The 24,946-nt window shown below is 46.1% G+C and overlaps 1 protein-coding gene across 3 annotated transcripts in view; it reads left to right on the top strand.

The window, feature by feature from the left end:
* Window positions 1-24,946, top strand: part of ehbp1 (EH domain binding protein 1) — a 177,964-nt gene that overhangs the window by 146,995 nt on the left and 6,023 nt on the right. For all 3 annotated transcript variants that reach the window (XM_080016292.1, XM_080016291.1, XM_080016290.1), the window contains exons 21-22: window positions 17,088-17,187; window positions 19,838-19,911. In XM_080016292.1, the coding sequence (XP_079872418.1) occupies window positions 17,088-17,187; window positions 19,838-19,911 (174 nt within the window). The remainder of the gene's footprint in view (window positions 1-17,087; window positions 17,188-19,837; window positions 19,912-24,946) is intronic.

Below are 24,946 nucleotides of genomic sequence, written 5' to 3'. Positions count from 1 at the left end.
TGTTTATTGTATTGTCACTTCAGGATTATTTTGCGTTGTGGGCTTTTTGTTTGTTAGTTTCCCCGTCACTGTTTTTCCGCGTCCTGTAAACAAACGGTTAAACTTGTGTTTTCCAGGTCTGGAGGCTCCGCGTTTTCCTGGGTGCGCCACTGATATGGCTGATTAACATTTTGAGAGAGGGGGGGGGGGGCTGCAGGGTGGGGGAGTGTTGGAGGGAACTGGGAGGTGGACAATGGGCTGCTGCTTATGATAATCTGCTCTTTATTGGAGCAACCCGCCAACGCTTTCATCAGCCGCCTCTCAGCCTGCGACCCCAGTCCAACACACTGCGCTCTGAGCTGCCAAACAGATCAGCGCGTGAGCACCAACCACTCATACACACGCACGCACACACACACACACACACACACACACACACCCACACTGACACTCACACGGTCATATACATAGATGCAATTGCGTACACATGTTGCCTGTACAGACATACACACATATATGTGCACATGCCAAAACACACAATGCATATATTTTGTACAAAATGTATAAATGTAGACGTTCTGCTGCACTATTAAATACACACACACACGCACGCACGCACGCACACACACACACACACACACACACACACACACACACACACGCACACACACACACACACTATTTTGCAAGTTGACACATACACATGAAAAACACACAGAGCTATACACAGTGTGCGCAGTACAAAAGTGGAGCCATGCACGCTGAAGTCGATAAGCCAGCGCCAGACCGGACTTTCTGTTTTGTCTGTTTTTGTCGTATTGTCTTTAGATTTCTCCCCTCCCCCCTAACTCAGCGTTGTATGCTTGAAAGGAAAGTTTTCTGGGAATGTTCATCCCCATCGACGGTTTACCGACCGCAACAAGCTGCGGCGGTTTCTCAAATTCACCTTGACTGCTTGGCGCTTGGCCGATCGGTGTATGAAAACAATGGAACAGCACATAATGTGGCGCGGATGCGCAAATACTAAATAACGCAAATACATTGACTTGCTGTTACTTAGGGTTAGGGTTTCCACCTAAGTCTAAAATATGGCGCTTTTTACGCATTGCCCCTCTAATAAGTTAAGTAATTTCCTCCTGGGATTATTAAAGTATTTCTGATTCTGATTCTGATTCTAATCCGCCCGTCCCGGTTTCTCTGTGTCCTTATTTCCTCACTGGTGCGTTATGTGTGTACTTCATCTTTCCTGCGTCGGTGTATTCTTAGTTATGCGGTTGGGCCTCAGTTAGGGAATGCCCCTTCATATACATGATTGGTATTTGGTTAACAAACTGCAGTCTAACTACATAATTGAATTTCAACCTTGCAGTCAATTAATCAAGGCTTTCTTATGGTAACTGAGGCTGTGGCACTCGACAATGCAGGTTAATGACAGAGGTTTGGCCAGTAATTACACCATTCACTTGCTAACGCAGCTGCTTGCCATGCCAGCGATGTCATTCCACCGCCCCCACCACCCATTTCCTATTGTAATGGACACTCCAGGCTACAAATACCAACAGCTGTCTTTCCTAATACATTACCATTTAAATATCTATTAAACCACTGCGGTTTCGCAATTGTGTATTGGGCCAGGAACTCTTATACTGGAACTCTGCTGTTGGGAGTTTTGAATCTGGAGCCATTCAAAGTGAAGTGGTAATTCAGGTGACTTGCGGCTGCATTTGTTTAAAAAAATAAAAATAAATAAAATAAAATAAATGAAAACATTACGCAAAGTTTGTTATTTTAATTATTTTGGTTATCTTATATATAGAAAGAGAAAAATACATCTTTTTCCACCATCGATATCAGCCGTATTATGAGACTATTTCCAAATTCCCAAACCTGTCGATGTACCACTACATCACATTCTATAAGTGCCACTGACAGTTTACACCATGGTGCCAGTCGCCACTTTCAGGATATGATTGATAGCGTAGAGAGACGGGATCGGCCTGTGGGACAACCTTAAACAAATATCTGAGGAGGTGGCTCACGACTGATTTGAATCCACAGCACAGAGAGATGTTAGGAAAGCCGCCTAATGTTGTTAGTAGAGCCATTAGTGCTTCACAGATTAATTCATTAAGCAAATTCATCATCCACCTCCCTTCAGCCCTGCTGCGGAGAAGGCGCACGATACGACACCAATCAAATTTGTTCTAACATCTACCACTAGCGCTCGAGGGGGGTGTCATGCGTGCCCCCACCTTTCTTTGCTAATGGAGTGGGTGCGGCCAATTATGCTAAACGGTTTGGAGCTGTCTGTCACCGCAGAAATAGAGGGTGGTGTGGCGGGGGTGCGACAATGGGTGTTATCGCCGCCAGACCAGAGGGAACAGACGTGTAGGGGGACGGACAGGCGGACTTCTGTCCCGCAAAGTTGCGCGTCCTCAAATCTTTATCAACCTCACCCTATCGACAACGTTTCGCCATTGTGTTTTCCCCCGCTCGCGGTGCAAACGACAGTGGGGTGGTCATTTGATGAACGAAGAACAGCCATTTAGGTCAAGATCAGTCGGACATTATGCGCTTTTCGACGTCTGTTCAAATCCTGCAGTCGGTTGTGACCTCCGACCCCTTTCGGCGAGCTTCTCCTCAAGCGTTGCCTCCGTTTCCCCTGCCTCTGTGTTCAGTGCTGCTCGGTGTGAAACTGTGGGGCAAAAGAACGCATTCGGTGTGATTCAGGGCGCGCTGGTAGGCAGAGCAACAGGTCTATACACACACAGAACATGACTTCTTGACAGACTTCCAACACGGACGTCCACTTGAGGGCTACATACTCGTTTTTTTCTTCCTCATGGTTTACTCATACATCAGCACTTCAACCAACCGGCCAATTTGCTCTCAAACGTAGCTCTGTCGATTTCCCCCAACCGTGTTTTTATTTTCAGATTATTTGTGGCTTTTTTTGTTTGTGCGAGGCAGCACTCTCAGCCATTGTCTCCTTGCAACTCCTTCCCATTCAGTTGAATTTCCTCCCAGCAGAATCTTATATAAATCTATTTTGAATTGTTATCTATTCTTGTAAACCGAAGGGTAAATAAACAGTGGATGAATCCCCCTGGCCTGGATCAGAGCGCCGATTCTGATGGATTTCCTGCTCAATGATGGTCTAATTAGTCGGGTTTAACTCTGGCACTAAATTAGCCTGTGTTTTTCTGCCGGCGCTAGCCCTCCCCTTTTTAAATGGTTGACACCTTGGTGTGTAAACACACACTCGGAGCTAAACTACCTGGCTTAACCCCGGCTTAGCACCACCCGAGCCCTGGCTTTACAACTCCTGTGTGTGCACTGGAGGAGGTGTCACACGAAACCTCTCTGCTTGCACGCGTTTATTTTACCTACCCCCCCCCCCCCCCCCCGACTCCTCACTGATGCGTTTATTTATGGGAGGTTGTTTTAAAAGCACCTTTAAGCACTCTGAGCTGTGTTTTGTGTCCGATTTTTTTTGTGTGTGTCAGTTTCGTTCTGTACGTAGCTGTATAGACAATGCTTTACGGAGAGAAATGTGGATATCCAACTGGGTTTAATAGCTCAGTGTGGAGGAGCAGGAAAGAGATCCACATTTTATTCCCTCCACTCAGGTGTTTCCCCTCTGTGCCCAGGATTTAAGCCAATATCTGGTTCTGCTTCTTTGTCCTCCAGACGCCCAGGGTCATATTTATATTTCCAAGTACATTTGAACGAATTGGTGTGCTTGGTGTGGCACATAAAAGTAGATTGTTCTCATAAAGAAAAAGTGTCCTATTGTAAAAATGAGCAGTGCCCCATGCATAATGCATATTTTGCTTTCACTCAACACAGTTTTTTTTTAATGGTAGGATGACTCATTCACCCTTTTGTCACCACAGTTGTACGACGCAGGGTAGGATTACCCTTTTTTTGGTGTAGTTGTATTTCCTATTTCTGTGTCCTGTGCCGTTGTGTTGTCGTTGCTTTTACCTGCTGCAGAAGGGCCAATAGATAAGTGTATAAAACTGCATTACTCTGGCCCTTATGATGCCAACATACCCGTGACGAAACAACTTTTTAGAGCAAAAAAAACGTGTTCAGAGCAAAAAGACAAAGACAGCGGAGTAGACCGACGGACTCTCGTGGCGTGAGCAGAGAGCAGCTGGATGGTCCTTCCGGTGTGTTCCAGAGGCTAGGGGCCACACTAGTTCTCTGCTTCAGCAGAGCAGTCAGAGCAGCACAGGCCTGACAAATACATGAGGTTTGGTTTAGCTAAATCCCACAGATAATGGCGACTGTGTCAAACACTAAACATAGCAGGCATGGGATGGGAGGGGGGAAGGGGGGGTTGCTCTGGCGTTTTGCATCGGTTGCTTTCTGCTGGGTGGCCCTACTTGTCAAAGAAGTAAGAAACAGAGAGAAGGAGAGAGAGAGAGAGAAGCATTTAACGTGGTGCATTGAGAAGCCGAGGGCTCTTAATGCCATCAAAGCCAGGGGAGAAATCAGCCATTAATTTATTCCGGCCCTCACGCCACACACACACACACACGCAAACTTAACTCTTGTATGCACACACACTCACTTATAAATACAACCACACAAACATGCACATGCACACATTTGTACCCCCGCTCCAATTGTTAAATTCAGTAACATCTGGTCAATTCCAATCTTGGAGGCCCACCAACACCAAGCTGACAAGATGGCACCCTGATCCTCCTCTGTGTGTGTGTGTGTGTGTGTGTGTGTGTGTGTGTGTGTGTGTGTGTGTGTGTGTGTGTGTGTGCGTGCGTGCGTGCGTGCGTGCGTGCGTGCGTGCGTGCGTGCGTGCGTGCGTGCGTGCGTGCGTGCGTGCGTGCGTGCGTGCGTGCGTGCGTGCGTGCGTGCGTGCGTGCGCGCGTGTGCGCGTGCGCGCGCTCCAGTGCGAGGCTGCGTGTGGATTGAATTATACCCTTTATGGAGCAGCAGCAAATTTTGAAGAGGAGGAGGGTCAGATGACTGCAGCATTCAGCCACTGATAAGAACTGATGGAGAGGTTAATAAGCTACACTCTCAGGTCATCATGGGCGTTTGTGTGTGTGTGTGTGTGTGGGGGGGGGGGGGAGGATTGGCGGTACAGTAAGAGGTGGAGGGTGCATCGCTTCACTATCTGTACTCCTCACCTACTCTCCGAATGTCCTTTAAAGTTCTCCCTATCGCTGTAAATGAGGCAGTTAAATTTTCACTTTGGTCCAGTGTGTGTGTGTGTGTGTGTGTGTGTGTGTGTGTGTGTGTGTGTGTGTGTGTGTGTGTGTGTGTGTGTGTGTGTGTGTGTGCGTGTCTGTGTGCATACCACTACGTATTTTAAATCACAGTCTTGTTGCAAGCAGTAAAATAAATTATACATTGAATATAAAAATTGAAAAGACAAATTGCGTATATAAATGGAAAAAAAATGATTGAAAATGAAATTAAAAAACATGAATTTAAACATAAATGAAAAATACATTTCTATTCTGCTCACCACCCTTGATTAAAAAGAACAGTAGAATATACAGATGAATATAAATAAAGTTTAATTACACAATCATCTAATGAAGTTTTAAAATGTAGAAAGTTAGCCTCATGTGGATCTAGGCTGTTAAAACTTTGCGAACCTTTTGTCCTATCGCATCCAAAATCTGTTTTGGGGATGTTTTTCCAATGAATAGAAAATGGAAGAAGGCTAGAATGACTAAAGCAACAAGAGAGTGAGACTGAGGATGAGATGTTTTTATTTCAAACCCCCCTCTCGAAGCCTTCACCGTCACTCACGCACGCTCGTTCCGTCCCACCATCCACGTCCCACAAGCCTGCGTCCTGAGGCTGTGGGCCGACTCCCTGCCAAGACGGAGACAAAACCCCACTGCGACCCAAAAAACAACGCACTAATCTGTCCTATGCCTCTCTGTGTCTTTCTCTATCTTGCTCACACCCCCATCTCTCTTTCTCTCTCTCTCTCTCGCCCTCTCTCTCTCTCTCACCCGATCATTGTTTCAACCGATTTTTCAATCGTCTCTCTTTTTACTCCCTCTCTTTTCCTCTGTGTTTTGGTCTTTAATCTTTTCCACACACACTAACACACACACACACATATAGATGTACACATAGATGTACATATAATATACACGCAACCGTCAAAACCTAGTAAATACATATAATTATATATTTGTAGTTATTCTTTAAAATGTATAATTATTTATACCCATACCAAATATGTCTATATACTCATACTTTGTATCAGTAATCACCGTGACAAAATCCTAGTACATGTAGTAAATGCACTTGCCAGAATTAAGTCTGATTCTGATCCTGGATCCTTGATTTGGCACAAAACAACCTTTCTCGGAGGTGTCCCCTCCCGTTGTTCCGACCTACCTTCTATTTAACGTCTATCCATCTTCATCTCTCTCAGTGTGCTTGGTTTGTCCTCCTCCTCATCTTCTCCCTCCACCGCTTTTACTTTTATCTGGATGACAACCGAGTAGAAGCGTCTTTTTTGTCTTGTTTCGTTCCGTTTTGTTTAAAAAAAATTTTAATCAGTCGGGGACACTGTTGGCCCTTCAGGTTTGTGTGTGTGTGTGTGTGTGTGTGTGTGTGTGTGTGTGTGTGTGTGTGTGTGTGTGTGTGTGTGTGTGTGTGTGTGTGTGTGTGTGTGTGCGCCTGTGTGGGTCAGATAATCCTCTCACTCCTTCTGTAGTGATACCCAGCCACCCCATCCCCACCACCTCACCCCAACGTCAGGAAGCCTTACTGAGGCCCCGTATAACCGGCGCGCCCCTCTCGAGCCCTGAACACCAAGCCGCAGGGCCTTGTCTCCGCTCTCTACACAAGAAAGAAAGCACGGGGTAGCACCCTCGCATGGGGTCCCTCCTCTCCCCTCTCCTCCCCTCGTCCCTGGCCTAATATAGCGGGGGCATGGCTGAGAGGAGCTAGCGTTAGCCGGCGGAGATCACGCCGTTAATAGGATGATGCCTTTCTTTTGCCTTTTGTCATGAGATTATAAGCAGGGTTAGCTCTCCTCCTCACCCGTCTCTCTGTCCTGCGCCCCACTATTCCTTATGTCCTCGTATACACCCCCCTCCCCGACACCCCCAGGCCTCCTGAAAGGGCCCTGTTGCGTTGAAGTGGAGTTAGCTGCGCCCGGTCTTTGTTCCCATGCTTGTACGGTAAAATACGTGCTAATGAAATACCTTTTAGGGGGTATCAGCAGGTGAGCTCCTCTATCCGGCGTCGGTGAAAACACACACACACGCACACACACACACAGTCGCTCGTATGTTCTTCCCCTCCCCTCATCTGCCCGCTCGCGCCATATTAATTACCTGAAGTGTTCTGCTCTCGCAAAAAAGCTCATCATTTGTAGCCCCCCCCGCCTGACGGCCCCCGACAACAGCCCCAGCTCGTCTAAAGTGGAGGGCCAACAGAAAGGCAGGATCCTAATAGTCGTAAATGAACGTCGGTGACGATAATGAGAAAAAGGTAATTGAGAAATGAGCGCTCCCTTTCCAGCCCCGAGCTAAGTAGCACCAGGTTGAAAATCATCTTATTTAGAGCTCATTCAAACGGGTTTTGAAGAGTGGTGTACAAAAAAAAAAAAAAAAAAATGAACAGAACGGTGGAGGGGGGATTTTGGAAAGCAGAGCTAAAACGAGCTGACAAGCATAGAGCGCTGATGCAAGCCCGACGGGGTTGGAGTGTGTGTGTGTGTGTGTGTGTGTGTGTGTGTGTGTGTGTGTGTGTGTGTGTGTGTGTGTGTGTGTGTGTGTGTGTGTGAAGTCACCGGTGACTTCATTAACGCACACGTTTTAACATTTTTTTAATTTTTTTTTTTTAACGATACTGACGTGAGGTGTATGCGTCTGTAAATGTTTAATTTCGCTGAGTGGTGTCAGGAAGTCAGTTCTGTCACCGAGAAAGAAAGAAAAAAAAAAAAAAACATCACCCCACTTTCGGTAATTATCCTTTTTTTTCCTATTCACGTCAACTTGAATTAAGGTTAATTAACGGGGATCAACAGGGAGCTCTCTCTCTCCCTCTCTCCTCGTCCATGAAGCCTCTCTTTCTTCCCGTCCTTTCACTTGTCATCGTCGCCGTGTGTATTCCAAATAAACTGTCATGTCTGTAAGAATGTGCCAAGAGGAAACGACGCAATGGCACAGTGTTTAAAGTAAAAAAAAAAAAACGTTTTGATGGATGGCAAACGAAGTCAAATAACTGGATGGGAAAACTGTGAAACAGGCATTGCACATGTGTTGTCATATAATAGATGCAATCACAATCTCAATAAATAGCACTGATGTTACATAGAAATTTTGGTGGGTCTCTCTCTCTATTGCTCTCTCTCTCTCTCTCTCTCTCTCTCTTCCTGACACACTCTCTCTCTCACTCTCCCTGGAGTGAGTCTATTATGACCTGAGTGTTTGCCTCGCTGAGGTGCAGGCATGAGTGTCTGGAGGTTCGTCTACTGTTAGCTCTGAGGTCAAACATGTTTGCCCAAGGGTGTGTGTGTGTATGCATGTGTGTGTGTCTGTGTGTGTGTGTGTGTGTGTGTGTGTGTGTGTGTGTGTGTGTGTGTGTGTGTGTGTGTGTGTGTGTGTGCGCGTGCAGAATATGGAGAAGCAGAACAGGATGAGAAGAGGACACACATATTAGCAGAGCAAACCCATCATGTGCGCTACTACAATGCTGATCGTGTGCAGAACACAGCCCTGCAAACAGGACATGAAAGCAGGCGGACACCGCCCGCCCAAACCGTGAAACAGTGGCATCCAGCTTAACTAAGATAGTGTTAAAGGGCCGTGCCAGTGTCAGATATGGAGAGAAACCCTCCTGGTCGACTACGTAACGTGGGGTTTTTTTTTTGTCAAAGCTACTAAACTTTGTCATGTCTTTTATTTGTTCATTCCATTTGATAATGCAGAAGTCCCATTGCGCTAACGTGGAACTAACAAACGCTTTTAACGAGGAGGAGGACGAGGAGATCGTTTCTCACCATGTCGTTTGAATTTTCCAGAAAAAATGAAAATGGACAAAAGATATGAGCTATCATCAGGAAAACGGTCAGAGTGGCAATGAAAAATGTGTTGACTTTGCCACGGGTAAGGTGCTTTAACTAGATGTCGACCCCATGACACATTAAGCACGGTACATCCCATGACTCTTCTTTTGAAGAAAATGTAGATGTCATTGTTACGCACAGTGATGATAATTATTATTACTAATAATTATTATTACTTCTCTTTTTTTCCCCACTCTTTATTTTTTATTTATTTATAATTCTTTTCAGCTTGGAGATTTTTAAGCATCAGGAATGACACTCATTACACCGGAATAATGATACGCCTCCATGATTATGATTCAGCCCCCCCGGTTGGTGACATGTAGCCCACCTCCGTTTAACGCCACTCTCCTCACACCCTTCTCTCTCTCTATCTATTCTCTCTCTCTCTCTCTCTCTCTCTCTCTCTCTCTCTCTCTCTCTCTCTCTCTCTCTCCCTTCCGCTCTCTCTCCCTCCCTCTCCCTCTCTCCCCTCATTGTAAGTTGTAAAGCAAGCAGTGGTTGACAAATGACACCAGTGGAAAAGGCAGCCATTGAACCCCCCCCCCCCCTGCTTTTTTCTTTTTTTTTACATTTCTCCTCTTTTTTAACACACGGGGTGGAGGGGGGTGGGGTGGGGGGTGGAGAGTGAATTGGTTAATGTGTTTCATTCAGGGGACATTATACGCAGGTTCACTAAAGCAGGAATCTGCTCTGTGTGCAGCGGCCATTGTGGTCCCATTGAGAGCCTGAGAGTCTGTACAGGCCTCGACAACACGAACATGAACACCCAGCACCGCAGAATAGAATGGGAGCGGAGGGGGTGGAGGGCGCTTGAAATGATTCATTCAGCTGCTCTCTCCCTCTCAGTGTGGAGCCCTCGCCGGGGAGCCAGAGAAAGAGAGAGAAAGACCGAGAGAGAGAAAGAGGGACGTGGCGTACGATCGATCGGATGAGGTCCTTTCTTCGGGACAAGAGGCGTCGCCGGCATCTGCCTCGCGGCTGATCTGACCCCGTTCCGCCGTCGCTCCGAGCCGGTTTCTGGCGCGCGCCGGCCTATTTGGCGGTCGCGATTGTATTTGTATGCCGTTTGGAGGAGTCCTTCGAGGTAAACATTGGCCTTATTTTTCCACCGGTTGGAAGTCAACCAGATTGAATGCCGTCAGAATCTTTGAAATCGATGCCTTATTGAGGCATGTTCTCCCCGTGTTTGCGTGCCTGGGTGCTCTGGTTTCCACCCACCATCAAAAGACACGTATGTATGTTCGGGGTGAATACTCCTGTCGGTGCCCCCGACCAAGGCACCGGCAAAAGAACTGGACTCTGCACTGTGGCCGCCCACCACCCCCAGGGGTCAAATGCAGAGTACCGTTGTATCCTACTTGTACGATGACAATAAAGAGATATTCTATTCTCATAGCTTCAGTCAAGCCCATTTAAGGCTGAACTATTTTTATAGGCTGACATCTAAAAAAAAGGAGGATGGTTTGTTTTTGTCTGGAGAGCAACGTTTTTAGTTCTCTCGTGTGGAAGAGTAAAGCTGCCTCCTGCCGTGCCTGTTGACACTCTCTGTCTTGTTTCAGTAGGTGTCGCGGTCCAAACTACATTTGCTAATTCGCTAGACGAAGGCAGTTTCTCTGTCCGTCTCTCTCTCTATGTAATACCCCTTTTCCACTGCGGCAAAAACCCGGTCACAATGTCCAGCGTTTGTTCCAGCGTTCATCGTTGAGAAGGGTAAAACCCGGGTTTCAGTCCCGGGTAAAAAAATTACCCTGCAATAGACACGGATTTCTATCGGCTCCGGCTCCGGTGGCTCTGATGTGAACACGGGTGGAGCCGCTGATAAACACTTCCCTCTGGCAGAAGGCTGCAGGTCCAACGAGGCCAAAACCTCTCGCCACAAGAAGAGTTTCCTCCCGCCTGCAATCGGCCTCATCACCCAGGCCCGGGATCCCATTGAGAATCCAACATCAAAATCAGAAGTAATTAAATTTTTTGCCCACAAAGGGGAAAGGGGACCATGAACAGGGACCATGAAATGTTTTGAGTGTGGGGGGCCGCTGAAGGATCCATGAAGTATCCATGGACACTTGACACTGCCTCTACTGTAGTGTCGGGTCATTCGTGAATGATGCGATTCCCCGTGTTTCACAGTTTTATGTTGCTGGCGCACTGGCGCTGACACGCCCCTTTTTTTCCCCGATGCGTTCATGACACCGAACGTGACGCGCCAGAAAAAAACCGCATATCTTCTGGCAATAGGAAAGGTGTTCAACGGCCATTTTTAGCGGGTTTCATTTCGGTGTGAAAACTATGACTCCATTTCATGTGTCTCCCTCCATTAAAACTATATTCCAATTACAACTTATTATTATTATATCTATTAATACCTCCCCTCCTTCTGTCTCCGTCTCTCTGTTGCGTGCTTACAAGACCCTCCATCATTCACGTTAATTACATCAGACCCCTCAGTGAGCCGCTCACCCGCGGTCCCCTCCTCCGGTCCTGACTGGGACCCCACAACCAGCACCACCCGCTCCCCTCATGCATATTCACCTCGCCACGGTGACAGGCTTTTAACGACCTCCTACCCAATCAGAAAAAAAACAAAAGTTCATCCTGTTTTCTTTCTATTCCTCCTTTTCTCTCTCCTCCCTTTTCATATGTCTCCTGCTTTCGTCTTCCCTGACTCCCCCCGCCCCCCGCTGACAGTCGCACAGAGGGAACGACGCTCGTCCCTAAATTGCGTCCCCAGAAAGTGACTCAGCCTGTCGACGGAGAAGTTTGGATCCCCACCCCCCTTTCCCCTCCTCCTTTTTAAATGTCCAATAGACAAATTGGATTAGTGGCTATTGGATTAAACGGCAAAATGGTGGAATAATAAATGAGACAAGCGCTGTGATCAACGATTTAATGCCATTTCTCTTCCCCCCCCCTCCCCCCAGCTATTCAGTCACCCTCCTTCAAATCCCACAGCATACGAGTTTGTTTTTCATTCAGTGTATTTTTCTACAATTACAATACAATTGCTCACAGCCCATACTTTGACATTAAATGAAGAGAACACCCCCTGAGTGGCAGCATTGGCCTGATTGTCCCGCAGACCGTCCCATTGCCAGGAGAAACGCCGTTTTTTCTGGCCTGTCACGTCGGACGTCGCGAACACGTCGGAAAAGGGGCGCGTCACAGTGCCACTGTGACCGGGAACAAAACAGCAGAGGAGACAACAACTTAAACAAACAACAACATAAAACTGTGAAACTTGGAAAAAAAAAATGTATCTTGAGCCGTTCAAAAGAGTCGGATCGTTCATGAACGTCCCAACACTGCAGTAGAAGCAGCATGGAGCACCGGCAGATTGATAGTCCATGGCACCGGCGGGTGTGCGCACGGGTCCTTCGGGAGCGGGGACCGGCTTGGGGCGGTGCTGGAGTGACTCAGAGCACGGCGGGGAGCGTCGGGGTTCTCCGTTGTGCTCCCCACCATGCGACCCCCACACTCACAACATTGCACGGGCCCCCGTGCGGGGGAAAGATAAGTAAATAACTTGTGATTTTGATGTTGGATTCTAAATGGGATATGAAATGATGGAATGATACACGGATATTCCTGTCTATTAACGTGCCAGCGTCCGGAACTACAACCCTGCCGGTAAAGGGGCCAAAATGCGTGGGGCGACCGGCGTGTCCTGTTGACATCAGAGCCGATCGGAGCCGGAGCCGATTCAAACCCGTGCCTATTGCAGGGTCATTTGACCCGGGACTGAGACCCGGGTTTTACCTTTCCCACTGATGACAAATGCCAGATGTTAGCGGGTGTTACCGGGTTTTTGGTGCATTGGGAAAGGGGGTATTATTCTCACCCGCTTCTCCTTCTTTGGCTTTCTCAGCCTCCACCTCTCCCATACTCAACGCGTGCGCACACACACACACACACACACACACACACACACACACACACACACACACACACACACACACACACACACACACACACACACGCACACCCTCTCAGCACACACTCATGCTGACCCGTGCTAATCAGCCTTTCGCTCTGCCGTGAGGATGTCAACAATATCCCCCTGCAGCCAGACATTATTCTATTGTCTCTTGGTGTGTTTCAGAGAGAAGAGGCAAATCTGGAAGGAAATGTGTGTCAGTCAGCATGTAAGAGTGTGTGTGTGTGTGTGTGTGTGTGTGTGTGTGTGTGTGTGTGTGTGTGTGTGTGTGTGTGTGTGTGTGTGTGTGTGTGTGTGTGTGTGTGTGTGTGTGTGTGTGTGTGTGCGTGCGTGTGTGTGTCTGGGCTCCTCATGTTGATGAGGGAACAACGCTCGATGATGATATTGATGATGATAACCCTCCGCAGTAACTACAGCAGAAATAATTTCACTGATGCTTTGATGTGATGATCAAACATCGCACCCACGCCAAGTGTACCGCTGGCAATCTCGCCGGCTGCTTCGCGGCTGCGCTCCGCTTTGTATAAAGTGTTGAAAATGGCGTGTGTGACAGCCCCGACGATGCCACAATCGCAACCTGCCAAGTCACTAGATACTTTGATCCAAGATGGCCCCCGCGAGAGCGAACATGCATCCACGGTGTCTCAGCGCCAAGGCTGGTTGCACAGACCCAGGGTCAGTGGAGCTTGCCAAGGATATTTTACACCATTTGTTTTCACACCCAGCAGTCAGTGTCAGTTCAGGACAGATGTTCTCTCTCTCTCTTTCTCTCTCTCTCTATCCCCCCCACTCTCCCTCTCTGTTGTGCTCATTCACATAAATGCCTTTATCCAAAATGCCCTACAACAAACAACAAGACTGCTGACATTTTTAGAATGAGTCTCCCCCCAGTGGGAACTGAATAACTAGCCCTGGCAGTATTGGCACTATGCTCTGATCATTTAGTACCCAATCCCCGCCACAATGAATACTACTACTACTTCATTGAAAGTTCTGACATCGTGGTCATGACTGAGCCCATGTTGGCTCCTTGTCCATGTTGGTTCCTTCTTTAAACTGAAGAATCTATTTCAATGTGGCTGAAACGAAACCATAATCTGGGGAAGATGCTGATAAAATACGCTCCATTTGAGCACCAAGCATTTGTTTGTGCGTATGAAAACCTGGATCCATGAGGCATATCTTGTTTTTTTTTTGGTTTGTGTTTCAGTCTGAAAGGAAACCTGCGATGTGTGAGTTGGGCCTTCAGATGTCCATGAAACTTATGGCGCGTAGAAGCGATTCTACATTGAAAGACACCGAGTGATCACTTTCGATGCACCAAGGGTCTGCAGATTGTTCAGGGCTCAATTGGAATAAAGAGAAGGTTCAGCATCCTTCCCTCCATCTCACGTCTTTCCTTTCGTCATCCTCCCCACCCCTTTTCCTCTCTCTCTCTCTCTCTCTCTCTTGCTTTCTTCCTGCCCACTCCCTCTTTTAATTCCCTTCCTACCGCTTCATTCTAGCCCTGCACCTCTTATTTCGCTCTTCTCCTCTCTCCACCCTCTCCCATTATCCTCCATCCACCCCACCCCTGCTCTCTCTCTCTCTCTCTCTCTCTCTCTCTCTCTCTCTCTCTCTCTCTCTCTCTCTCTCTCTCTCTCTCTCTCTCTCTCTGTCGCTCATCCTTACCTCCTTAAACATCCTTCCTCCTTCTCTCCCCTGTTGCTGTTTGGATTGCCATTTAGCTCTGATCTTTACTGACCGTTTTTTTTCGACCGACTGCGATCTGCCAGGGTGCTGGTTGACCGGCTGGTGGTCTGTTTGGTGAAGGCCAAGCTCCTTGGCTTTAGAAACTTGCTTGCGTTTGCTGACTGGCTTTTTTGCAGGCTGGCTGCGGGCTGGTTCTCGGCTAGCCGTTTGCCGAGAGGCTGCTAACGGACCGGCTTTCTGCAGGCTGGTTCTTGACTTTTTGCTGTGTTTGTGGGTTCCTTGCAGGCTGTTATCAGTCGGGGATATGGATTTCTAATCCTCCGTTTCTCTTGCAGCCTGCCTGGCTACAATGTCACAGCGGCTTAATATTTGCAGTTATTATTTGCTTGTTTTATTCGGCTGCAAGGCGGCACAGTGACCTGTCAGAGCGGCTTTATCCCCTCCAAGTGCCGTCTATCTGCAGGTCGACTACAGTAATCCACGAGCCACCCATTCCACCCATTCCCGCTAAATCCCGACGCTTTCTTCCTTTCTTTTCCTGTCTTTTCTATACCCCCCGCCCCCAAATGAAATTACATACATCTGCTGGCTCAGACAATCGAAAATGTCCACACTTCTCGCCGCTCAAGGTGTGTGTGTGTGTGTGTGTGTGTGTGTGTGTGTGTGTGTGTGTGTGTGTGTGTGTGTGTGTGTGTGTGTGTGTGTGTGTGTGTGTGTGTGTGTGTGTGTGTGTGTGTGTGTGTGTGTGTGTGTGTGTCTCTCTCTACCGTCCTCAGGGCTTGAGTTGCCTCGTCTGTTATCACAGCCAGGCGTCCATAAAGCCCTTTGCGGTTCCCCGTGCTCGCATTTACATTGCATTGTATTTATTTAACAGATTGATAAAAGCGTAATAACCATGAACGACACCAACATCACAAATGACCGTGTTACCGCAAGGATCAAAGTCACCTAGACAGTTAATCAAACACATTGTCTTTTTTTGTTTGGTGGAAGAATCGGGCTTTTGATGAAACGTGTTAATTTGGTTACAGCATATTGCCCTACCCCCAGGCACGGGGGAAAAGCATTAGACATGCATGAAGGTCAGAAGAGAATCTTTTAGAGCCGTGGGGTGACAGTTCTGGGTTTAGAAAGTAAAAGTCGTGTCATGTCTCCGCTCCACGCACTGAAAAAAGTCCCGTTTCACTCATGAGCTGTAACTGTAGGTTATACTGACTAGCGAGACCTTTACTAACTTGCAAGATTTTTACCTCCGCCCGCTTTGCAACCTTGCATGCCTGCATCAGCCAAAGTCTTAATCTGTCTTAAATATAACATGAATAGCCCTGTTTATACAGCCGTTGTATAAATGCAATATCACGCTCAAGGTCGGTAATCATCCCCGGCACTCGGCCCGCGGCCTCATGTCTTCAACCGAATCACAGCAGATATACAGTACAACTGCCCTCTTGCATAAAATGTGTGTATATAGAATTTTTTATTTTTTTATTTTTTCTATTTGTGAAGCCCGCTGGGTGATGCCTGGGATATGTGTTACCCTACAGTGTGAGGCTCCATTCTGTAAAGATGCTCGACAGTAATCGCTACGTTAATCCTGACTGAGCTGAAGTCGTATTGACGGAGTGAACGCGCAGTATGAAGTATTTGAATGTTTACACAAGGGGGCCGGGGGGGTGTGTGCGCGCGCCATGGCTGCAAAGGAGTCTGATAGGGTGTGTGTGTGTGTGTGTGTGTGTGTGTGTGTGTGTGTGTGTGTGTGTGTGTGTGTGCGTGGTATGATGGTAGAAAAAGGTGAACTGAGATCATTTGCACATGTTTATAACTGATAAATGCTTATAATCCATGGATTTTGAAAAGACAACCAGAGCTACATTTAAAAGCGTAGAATATTTAACACAACAATTTTAATAATTTACATGAAAATATATAATACAGTGGTACGTCGACTTACGACTGTAATTCATTCTATAAGATCGGTCGTATGTTAAAACAGTCGTATGTGGAAGCAATTTTTCCCATATAAATGATGAAATCATGAAGGGTGAAAATAAACAAAATACACAGCACAAACACAGTAAATAGGAAAAAACTATCGAAAAGCCACAAGCTACGTGCACACACGAGGTAGGTCGCCTGCTGACTGGCTGCTGACTGACTGCTGACTGGTTGCTGACTGGTTGCTGACTGGCCACCGACGCACCAACTGCAAATTTCCACGCTCATATCTTGGAGCAGTCGGTCGCAAGTCAATACAAATTTTCGCGACTATCGCTACTTGTATCTTGGATTAGTCGTAAGTAGATGCAGTCGTAAGTCGAGGTACCACTGTGTAACAAAACGTCTGTCGATGATGTTTTTTCCAGGTAATGAAGCCTTTTCTGTTTATTTGTGTGTGTGCACCAGGTAACAACAAGGAGGAGGAGGAGGCCATGATGCAGGAGTGGTTCATGTTGGTCAACAAGAAGAACGCTCTGATCAGAAGACAGAACCAGCTGTCACTGCTGTAAGTGAACTGACTGACTATTTGCCAACTGTTTCACTGGCTGACAGGGATGCCACGGTGAGAGAATTTATACACCGGTTAATAAACGCATGACAACCCCGGTGTTACCGGTAACAATTAACATAATCCATTACCGGTCATTTTTAAACGAGCGGGACGCGCGGAATGTCACCATAATGATGGCGGGGGACAGGTCCCCATCTATACCTGATCTAAGGTTTCCTATAACCTTCTGTCCTCCACGCTTAGTATTTTACAAATTCTATGTTTTTAATTTGATTGTCTGCGCTGATAGACGAAAATTTGCTACATGGGTTTCATGTTTATAGAAAAAAAAAAAAAGCCGGGGGGGCAGTGGGCTAATAATGTAATCGGTGTACACCCAAACACGGTGTAACACCTGTAACACCAATAACTGCGGCAACCCTACTGTCTGATTGACAGACTGCTTAATTTTCCTTGTTTGCCTGTTGACATATACCTCTGTCATCTTTAAATACCTTTCAAAGCAGGGGGTCCAACATCTGTCTTCTAATAATAATAATAATAATAATAATGTTTTCTGCTTTTTTTTTTTCCATCGCGGTTCCAACGGTTGAAGCTGTTCCCTCAGTATTGGAGCCGTTTCAAAGATTCCATTGCCAATCACTTAGGGTTGACTCCCAATGCTCGAAAAAATAAGGTTTACGCGGCATTCAGATGGAACAGGGTAGACCGCAACGGAATAATGGCAGTTTCTCAACGGCACAAGGGAGGGGGGAAATATATTATTATTACAATATTATTAGCCTCTTATTGTCAATATCTGCACCAGACTTGATCTGCCATGTGGCTCTCACTTTCTCCATGTCTAGAAGCTGCGTAACATCCAGCTGGAATTCAGTGGTGGAGGACAGCAAAAAAGTTTAAATATTTGAACTTTGACGGCCGGGTACCGCTGCCGGCGTTCTCCGCCGGCCTGTCGGGATGCCGTCGTCCACTGACATGGCGGCCGGTTTGCCGTCTACCGTAATCCATGTTAACCTGGCATGAGGTTGAAAATACCAGAGTTTTCACTTTTAGTCTCCTGGTAGGATCGGCAAGCTAGCCAGGATCCATCAACATGTTTTGGTCACATTTTATGAACGTTTAATAAACCTGCATTTGCGAGCTCGATTCTTCGCCAGATGTCTGTCCACATCAACAAGCCATGCTTTAATGTGTCATCAGCCAACAGAACAAAATGATCCGAGGTCCGTCACAGATCGAAACGTTGATTTGTTCGTTTATTTACCAGTATTTGACATATTTGAATCCACATAGAAGCAGGAGCTTAGCACTCAATTCCCGGCTACTGTCTATGCAACCATTGATTTACATGTGGACTTTATATGAAATCAATAGAACTGTCGACACCACAAGTCCATCCGTAGTCGCTTTGTGTGTGTGGTCAGCCACAACGTGTGGAGAGAGGCACGCATTCACACACACACACACACACACACACACACACCTTTTTTATTCATTTAAGGCCGTTAGATTTCAAGTGGAGGACACATTGAAGTATTCATGATCACATTATATGGCGGAAGAAGCAGGGCTCTTACAGCGGCCAAATTGACAGAGGTGCTGATTATTAGCCCTCCCAGTTGTCTTTGTGGCCTGGAAAGGGAAAATGGAGCCTTTGAAGGACAAATTCTATTAGCGGCAGAATTAGCTTATTTTCTAACACGGGGCTGTGAGAAGATAGAAATGAATTTGCTAATGGATGTTGATACCCTTCCCTGTGAGTTCATACCTTTATGTGCTACATACATACTCACACACACACACACACACACACATACACACACACACACACACACACACACACACACACACACATATACTGTCATGGTTAAAATTATTGGCCACCTAGTATTTCTTTCACCATTTCTGGAATTAAAGCATATTTGCTATCCACATATTATATGTGTGTTTTGTCTAAAGGGTGAATCTCCAAGAGATGATTTAAGGGGTGTATGGGAAGACACACCTGCATCTGTCCATCTCACACACACACGTGTTCACATGCACATAACAACCCACAACAAACTCACATTTGTCATACTTTTTTTTTTTTCCCCCCACCTCACCTGGACACAATATCGTACACACACAAATGCACACGGGCCCACCCTGCAAACACAGGTTGAACACACTCGTAGCTGTCAGCAAGTTGCGACGCACTGGCACGTCTCTCGCGCACACACACACACACACACACACACACACACACACACACACACACACACACACACACACACACACACACACACACACACACACACACACACACACACACACACACACACTACAAATACATACACCCCTCACATAACATTTCGGTTAAGATGAGAGTGGAATATGTTATCGCATGAACACGCATGCCAACAAAATAATTCACTCTTAATTCTTCAATACACCCACATATACACCTGAGGCTGTGTGTGTGGACGGTGTGTGTATCAGTTATGTGCAGTAGATTAATGTGAGGCTGGAGAAGGTCCAGGAGAGTAGCTGAATCGATGTTTATTGCAGCTTCCTTTAAGTGCTTAATGATTTAGTCATTAACATATTGATGAACTTTGTTGTTTTCTCTTTCTCTGTGTTGCTCTATAACTTGCTGCAGGGAGAAAGAGCACGACCTGGAGAGACGCTTCGAACTGCTCAACAGAGAGCTCAGGGCCATGCTGGCTATCGAGGGTAAGACAGACACACACTCCCAGGGCTGTGTGTGTGTGTGTGTGTGTGTGTGTGCGCTGGTGGGGGGGGGGGGGGGGGGGGTGATGGGGCTGCTGGGGTCACATCGAATAAAAAAAGATTAGAAAGGGTTCACCCTGATTTATAAATGCATTGAAAAATGAGCTGAAAACTCATTTTAGTTCATTAAACTTCAGGCAATTGCAAAGATATTTCACATCCCTGTAATTTTGAGAATTGATAGACCCTTAAATTAAAGGGTTAAGAATAATACATTTTTTTACATTACAAAATGACAGGCATTTTCGAAAAGATATTTGTTTAAATTGAGTCATTTAGAAGATTATATCCAAAGCAACATACAACCACAGCATTTGTCAGTAGTGGATGGATAGAGGTACATCTCAGTTTATTTGTCTTGTGTTATGTTCTCAAAGTTAGTAATTCAGTTATTCAAATCATGTTTGTTTATTTAAAAAAAACACATATAAATGTTTCGACTTAGATGGCCTATTGACTGAAATAATACAATAGTGTATTTTATCCAAACCGCGGACGTTTCGGAAGACTGAAATGTTCTGTTAACCGAAAAAATGCCACCGAATACCCATGAAAACACTTCCAAAATCGGTCCCAGTCGTTGATTTAAACCGGAAACAAACGTATGAATATCCTACGCGATGTACATGATGAACATTGGCATGTCGACTGCGGCACACGGCTCCCCGACGACGTGGAGTTTGGAGAGGCACCAACCCTCCTGGCACTAGGACTGCAGGAACAAAATTTGAATAGCCTTCAAACATTACAAAAAGAAAACCCCAGTAAAGTTATATATAAGTTCATCCGGTTTGTTGCACAGTGAACGCACATTGGAGAGAAATAGTCCCGATAATAGTGTGATGTCCACGGAGAACGCACGACGCCCCGAGCGTCTCCCTCTCCTCCCCGTTTCGCTGTGTGTACAAGGGAGAGTGCGCCTTTGACCAGAATGTCCAGTAGTTCCACAGATGTGGCACTCTAGTGCATAGGTTCCCAACCACCGGTTTGCGGGCCGCGGGGTGTTTGCCGGACCGTGGGAGCACAGGCAGGATTCTTTTCAGGAGCGATCTGCCGTGTGCTCCACAGCAGAGCAGCAACAGGAAACGGAATAAATTAAATACATCTAGAGGGGTTTTTTTTTGCTCATTTTGCAGGTAGAAATTTTCCTTTATTACCAGAGTTCCGCATCCGTTTTTCTGCACTTATTTTGGTGAGTAACTTAAAGGTAGTGTTGTTAGTATCTTATTGTTTATTATACTTAAGTGTTGTTTTGCTTATGCTCTTTACTGTTTAGGTGTGTTGTTTAAATATTCTCATATTTTTGTTATTATTTATCATTTTTGATATTCAAATTAAAGTAGCTTACTGAGACACACGTGTTTTCGTTACAAAACAAGACTCGATAGTCTAGCAGTGGCATTGCCGTCAGCGCTGAACAAAGAAAATGTTTCAATCGAATCGAATCGAATCGTGACCTTAAAATCCAGAGTCAAATTGAATCGCAGATTTGGAGAATCGCGACACCCTAATATGCATTTTCTTTAACCAAGAGTTCTGCCTGGCACATATGGACCTGATAACTGAGCCATTAATGATTTAAACGTTGTTGTGACTAATGGTTGTTGTTGTTGTTTACTGGCAGGACAATGAAAAAGGTGGTCTCGGTTAACCAGGAAGTTAAATGAGGTTGTTGTTCATTGTACATTGCAGTCAAAAGGCTATCTATTTAGCACATTTTAATTAGCGGCCACAGTTAAAGGGCCGTTCCGGTGTAAAATTGAGTTTGAGACCGTCTACTAGTAAGCACACACATTTTACAGATTATCCCCAGATCATAGTTGGTTGATATTGTCTATATTTGGTCAAATTTGAACGATATGGTGAAAAACCTACCTTTAAAATTATCTCCTGGTCCCGATGACAAACACGATAATTTTGGCGTATTTTACGTTCTGTTCTGCATATTTGAATTGGATTAACAATACTATATATGGCAAAATAATATTGTCTTGAGTTTTAAACTTGATTTGACACCGGTACGGTTTATAGTAGGTTACCGCTTATAGTAGGTTACCGCTGCCCCTCACTCTGTGGTCTCTGCATTGAGAGCCTACATTTGGAGGTATAGTGTTTAGTGTTGAACCTGTAGGTTTTGGCTGAGTTTTTAAAACCATTATGGTCTTTGCGGGCCTTCATTTGCTTGCCAAAGGATAATCTAAATTTGGCGACGGCTTCTTGATGAGGATTAACATGGGAGCTTGGGAGGGATTCCCACCCGTGATACCTGATCAATGCTATCTATCTCCTCGCCAGGCCTGAATAGCCGATGCCTGATTTGAAATGTAGCCACAATAACAACTGAGCGAGACGCTTAGCAGAGGAAGGAAAAAAAAAAAAGTGGTTGTATTATTGAAAGATTGTTAGCCATCCGGCGACCGGAGAAGCAGCCATTGTGTCGTATCAAAGTTGTCGGGTGGCCTGGGAAGTTTAATCCCTTTCGACGGCGTCCTTTTTGGAAAAACAAACCTTTTGCCAATCAATGCTAATTGATTTTTCCATTCGACATTGAAACACCCCCCAACCCCCACCCAGCAGCCCCAGACACCCATGGTAATTTTGCCGGCCACCTGATAAGCTACCCGGTCCATAATAAATCAATTGTAATTAGCGAAAGGGGGAAGGCTGGCCGAGTGGCGAGGGAGGGCAGACATGGCTAGCCGAGCAAGGTAAAAGGAGTACTGAGCAGCTGACGGGAGTGATGTTGGGTTTGGGGTTTGATTTGCTCAATCTGTGCTGCGTTATTGAGCTGCTGCGTGTGCATGTGGTTCTGGAGCTCACACACACACACACACACCTGACAGTTTGCACCTGTGTTTTCATCCACGTCAGTGTGTGACTAGGTGGGATTGTGTGTCTTTGTTTTTGTGATTGTGTCTATGTGGGATTGTGTGTCTTTGTTTATGTGTACCTTTGCATATGTGTGCGGGCTAAAGTGTGAGCAACTATTTGCATGTACTGTGTGTATGTATGTTTGTGTATGTGTGTGTGTGTGTGTGTGTGCGTGCATTGGTGTGTATCAGTGTCTCCATGTGCCTGTGAGAGTCTCCTATTTGGTGCTCGGGCAGCTCCTTTGAGCGTTGGTCGGGCGTTGGGGTAAGAGACGATTTAGTTCGCAGAGAGAGAGAGAGAGAGACAGAGAGACGCAGGGGAGATGAGGCGGGGAGAAGAGAGATGTATCACCAAGGTTGTACAATGTTGTTGTTTTTTTGCGTCGTCAAGATCTAAAAATGCACATTTCAAAGGACTGCAGTATCCGAATTAACAACCTTATGACCCGCCGCGTCTTTCACACCGCATGCCAACCGAAGGATCCAATCCGACAGGGTCTTTGAACATGTGACCTATACCAAATAAAACATGACGAACATTTGTCAAATTGGTCACTGTGCACCTTGAATGGTGAAAAGTCAGTCTTACAAAATACCTGCTTCCCTAATGAACATCAGGGGCAACAAAGACCAAACCCAGTGAAAGGTCAGTAACTAGCTCATTGACTCATTCACCACCGTCTCGGTTTTCGGCGGCTGACAACAGAAAACCTCGCGGTTGAGTCTCTCAAAGTGACAAAGTAAACGTTTCTAAGCATATGACAGTGAATTGGCGGAAAAGACACAGATATTCAAAATCCATTCAGAACACATTTGTGCCTGTAGTCCGACCAATTGGTCCAAATGAAACACAGTTGGAGCATCATCAGCATCACAGTTGGGCGGTGTCATCAGCTCATCAGCTTGATGACACCGCCCCCCCCTCCCCAAACTCCGAGCGGAACTACCAACAATCCCAGAGGGGAAACGGGAAGAGCAGGGTGGAAAAAACGACCTATTCTCTGGAGAAATGGAACACTGGAATAGGAATGCGCTGTTGCCAGCCCCAGGACAGAGAAATATTTTTGTGTTCGTTGTTTTTTTTTTAAAGGAAGTGTTTAGCTGCAGGTTTATGTAGTCTGACTCTGCCATACAGCGGGACACATGAGAGAAGAGATGAGAGGAAGTGGAGAAGGGGGCGGGGGGGGCGGGCTTGAGCTTTGAGGTAGAAAAGACTCGCGAGGAGAGAAATGGCAGGTCACAGCTGTAAAAGACGGATTTCAACTGTAAAATAGACTTTGAAGCTGACAATTGGCAGAAGTAGACATTTTCTGGGGGGGGGGGGAATTCCTTTTTCAAGTCAGGCGGAAAATAAACTGATAATATGTTTTAGTTTCTGTGGTTATACAGTTGTTATAAATATATACGACCACACACATGCCAATATTTAAATTCCAATTTATATGGACAAGTGTCTTGATCAAGATTATTAACAAGCCCTGTAAGTGGGCCTCTATTGTGTTAAGATAAGATTCAATAACCCTTTATTGATCGCCGGGGGAAATTGACATGTTACAGCGACAGAAAATTGAACGGAACAGTGCAAGTCAAAAAGAGATTAAAAATCAAATGATTGAGATCAAATATATGTAAACACGTCAACAGAAGGTAACCGGGACGAGCGCCATACTACTAAGAGGGGAGCAGGTGGTCGGTACGCTAAAGTAAAAGTGAGAATAGCAACATAGCAACTCTGCAGAGCAACAATATGCAATGATAGTACAATGTGTGTGTGTGTGTGTGTGTGTGTGTGTGTGTGTGTGTCGGCGATAACCTCCTCCGTGTACCTCCTTGGTATGGTGCCAGGCAGGGAAATGCCATCTGTATGCCACGCTCTCATCTCCCCACCACTAAATTGATCCACTATGCCCTCTTCTTCTTCTGCTGATCCATTCACACCTATCTCACACTTTCCCCTGGCTCTCGTCAAAGTGTGTGTGTGTGTGTGTGTGTGTGTGTGTGTGTGTGTGTGTGTGTGTGTGTGTGCGTGTGCGCGCCCGCGCGCGCATGTTTGTGTGTTTGTGCGTGCGCGTTTTAAAGTGGACGCCCTCTCCACGTCTAAAAGGGGA

The sequence above is a fragment of the Zeus faber genome (assembly GCF_960531495.2).
Source record: "Zeus faber genome assembly, chromosome: 16".
NCBI lineage: Eukaryota > Metazoa > Chordata > Actinopteri > Zeiformes > Zeidae > Zeus > Zeus faber.
This window is presented reverse-complemented; position numbering and strand designations above follow the sequence as displayed.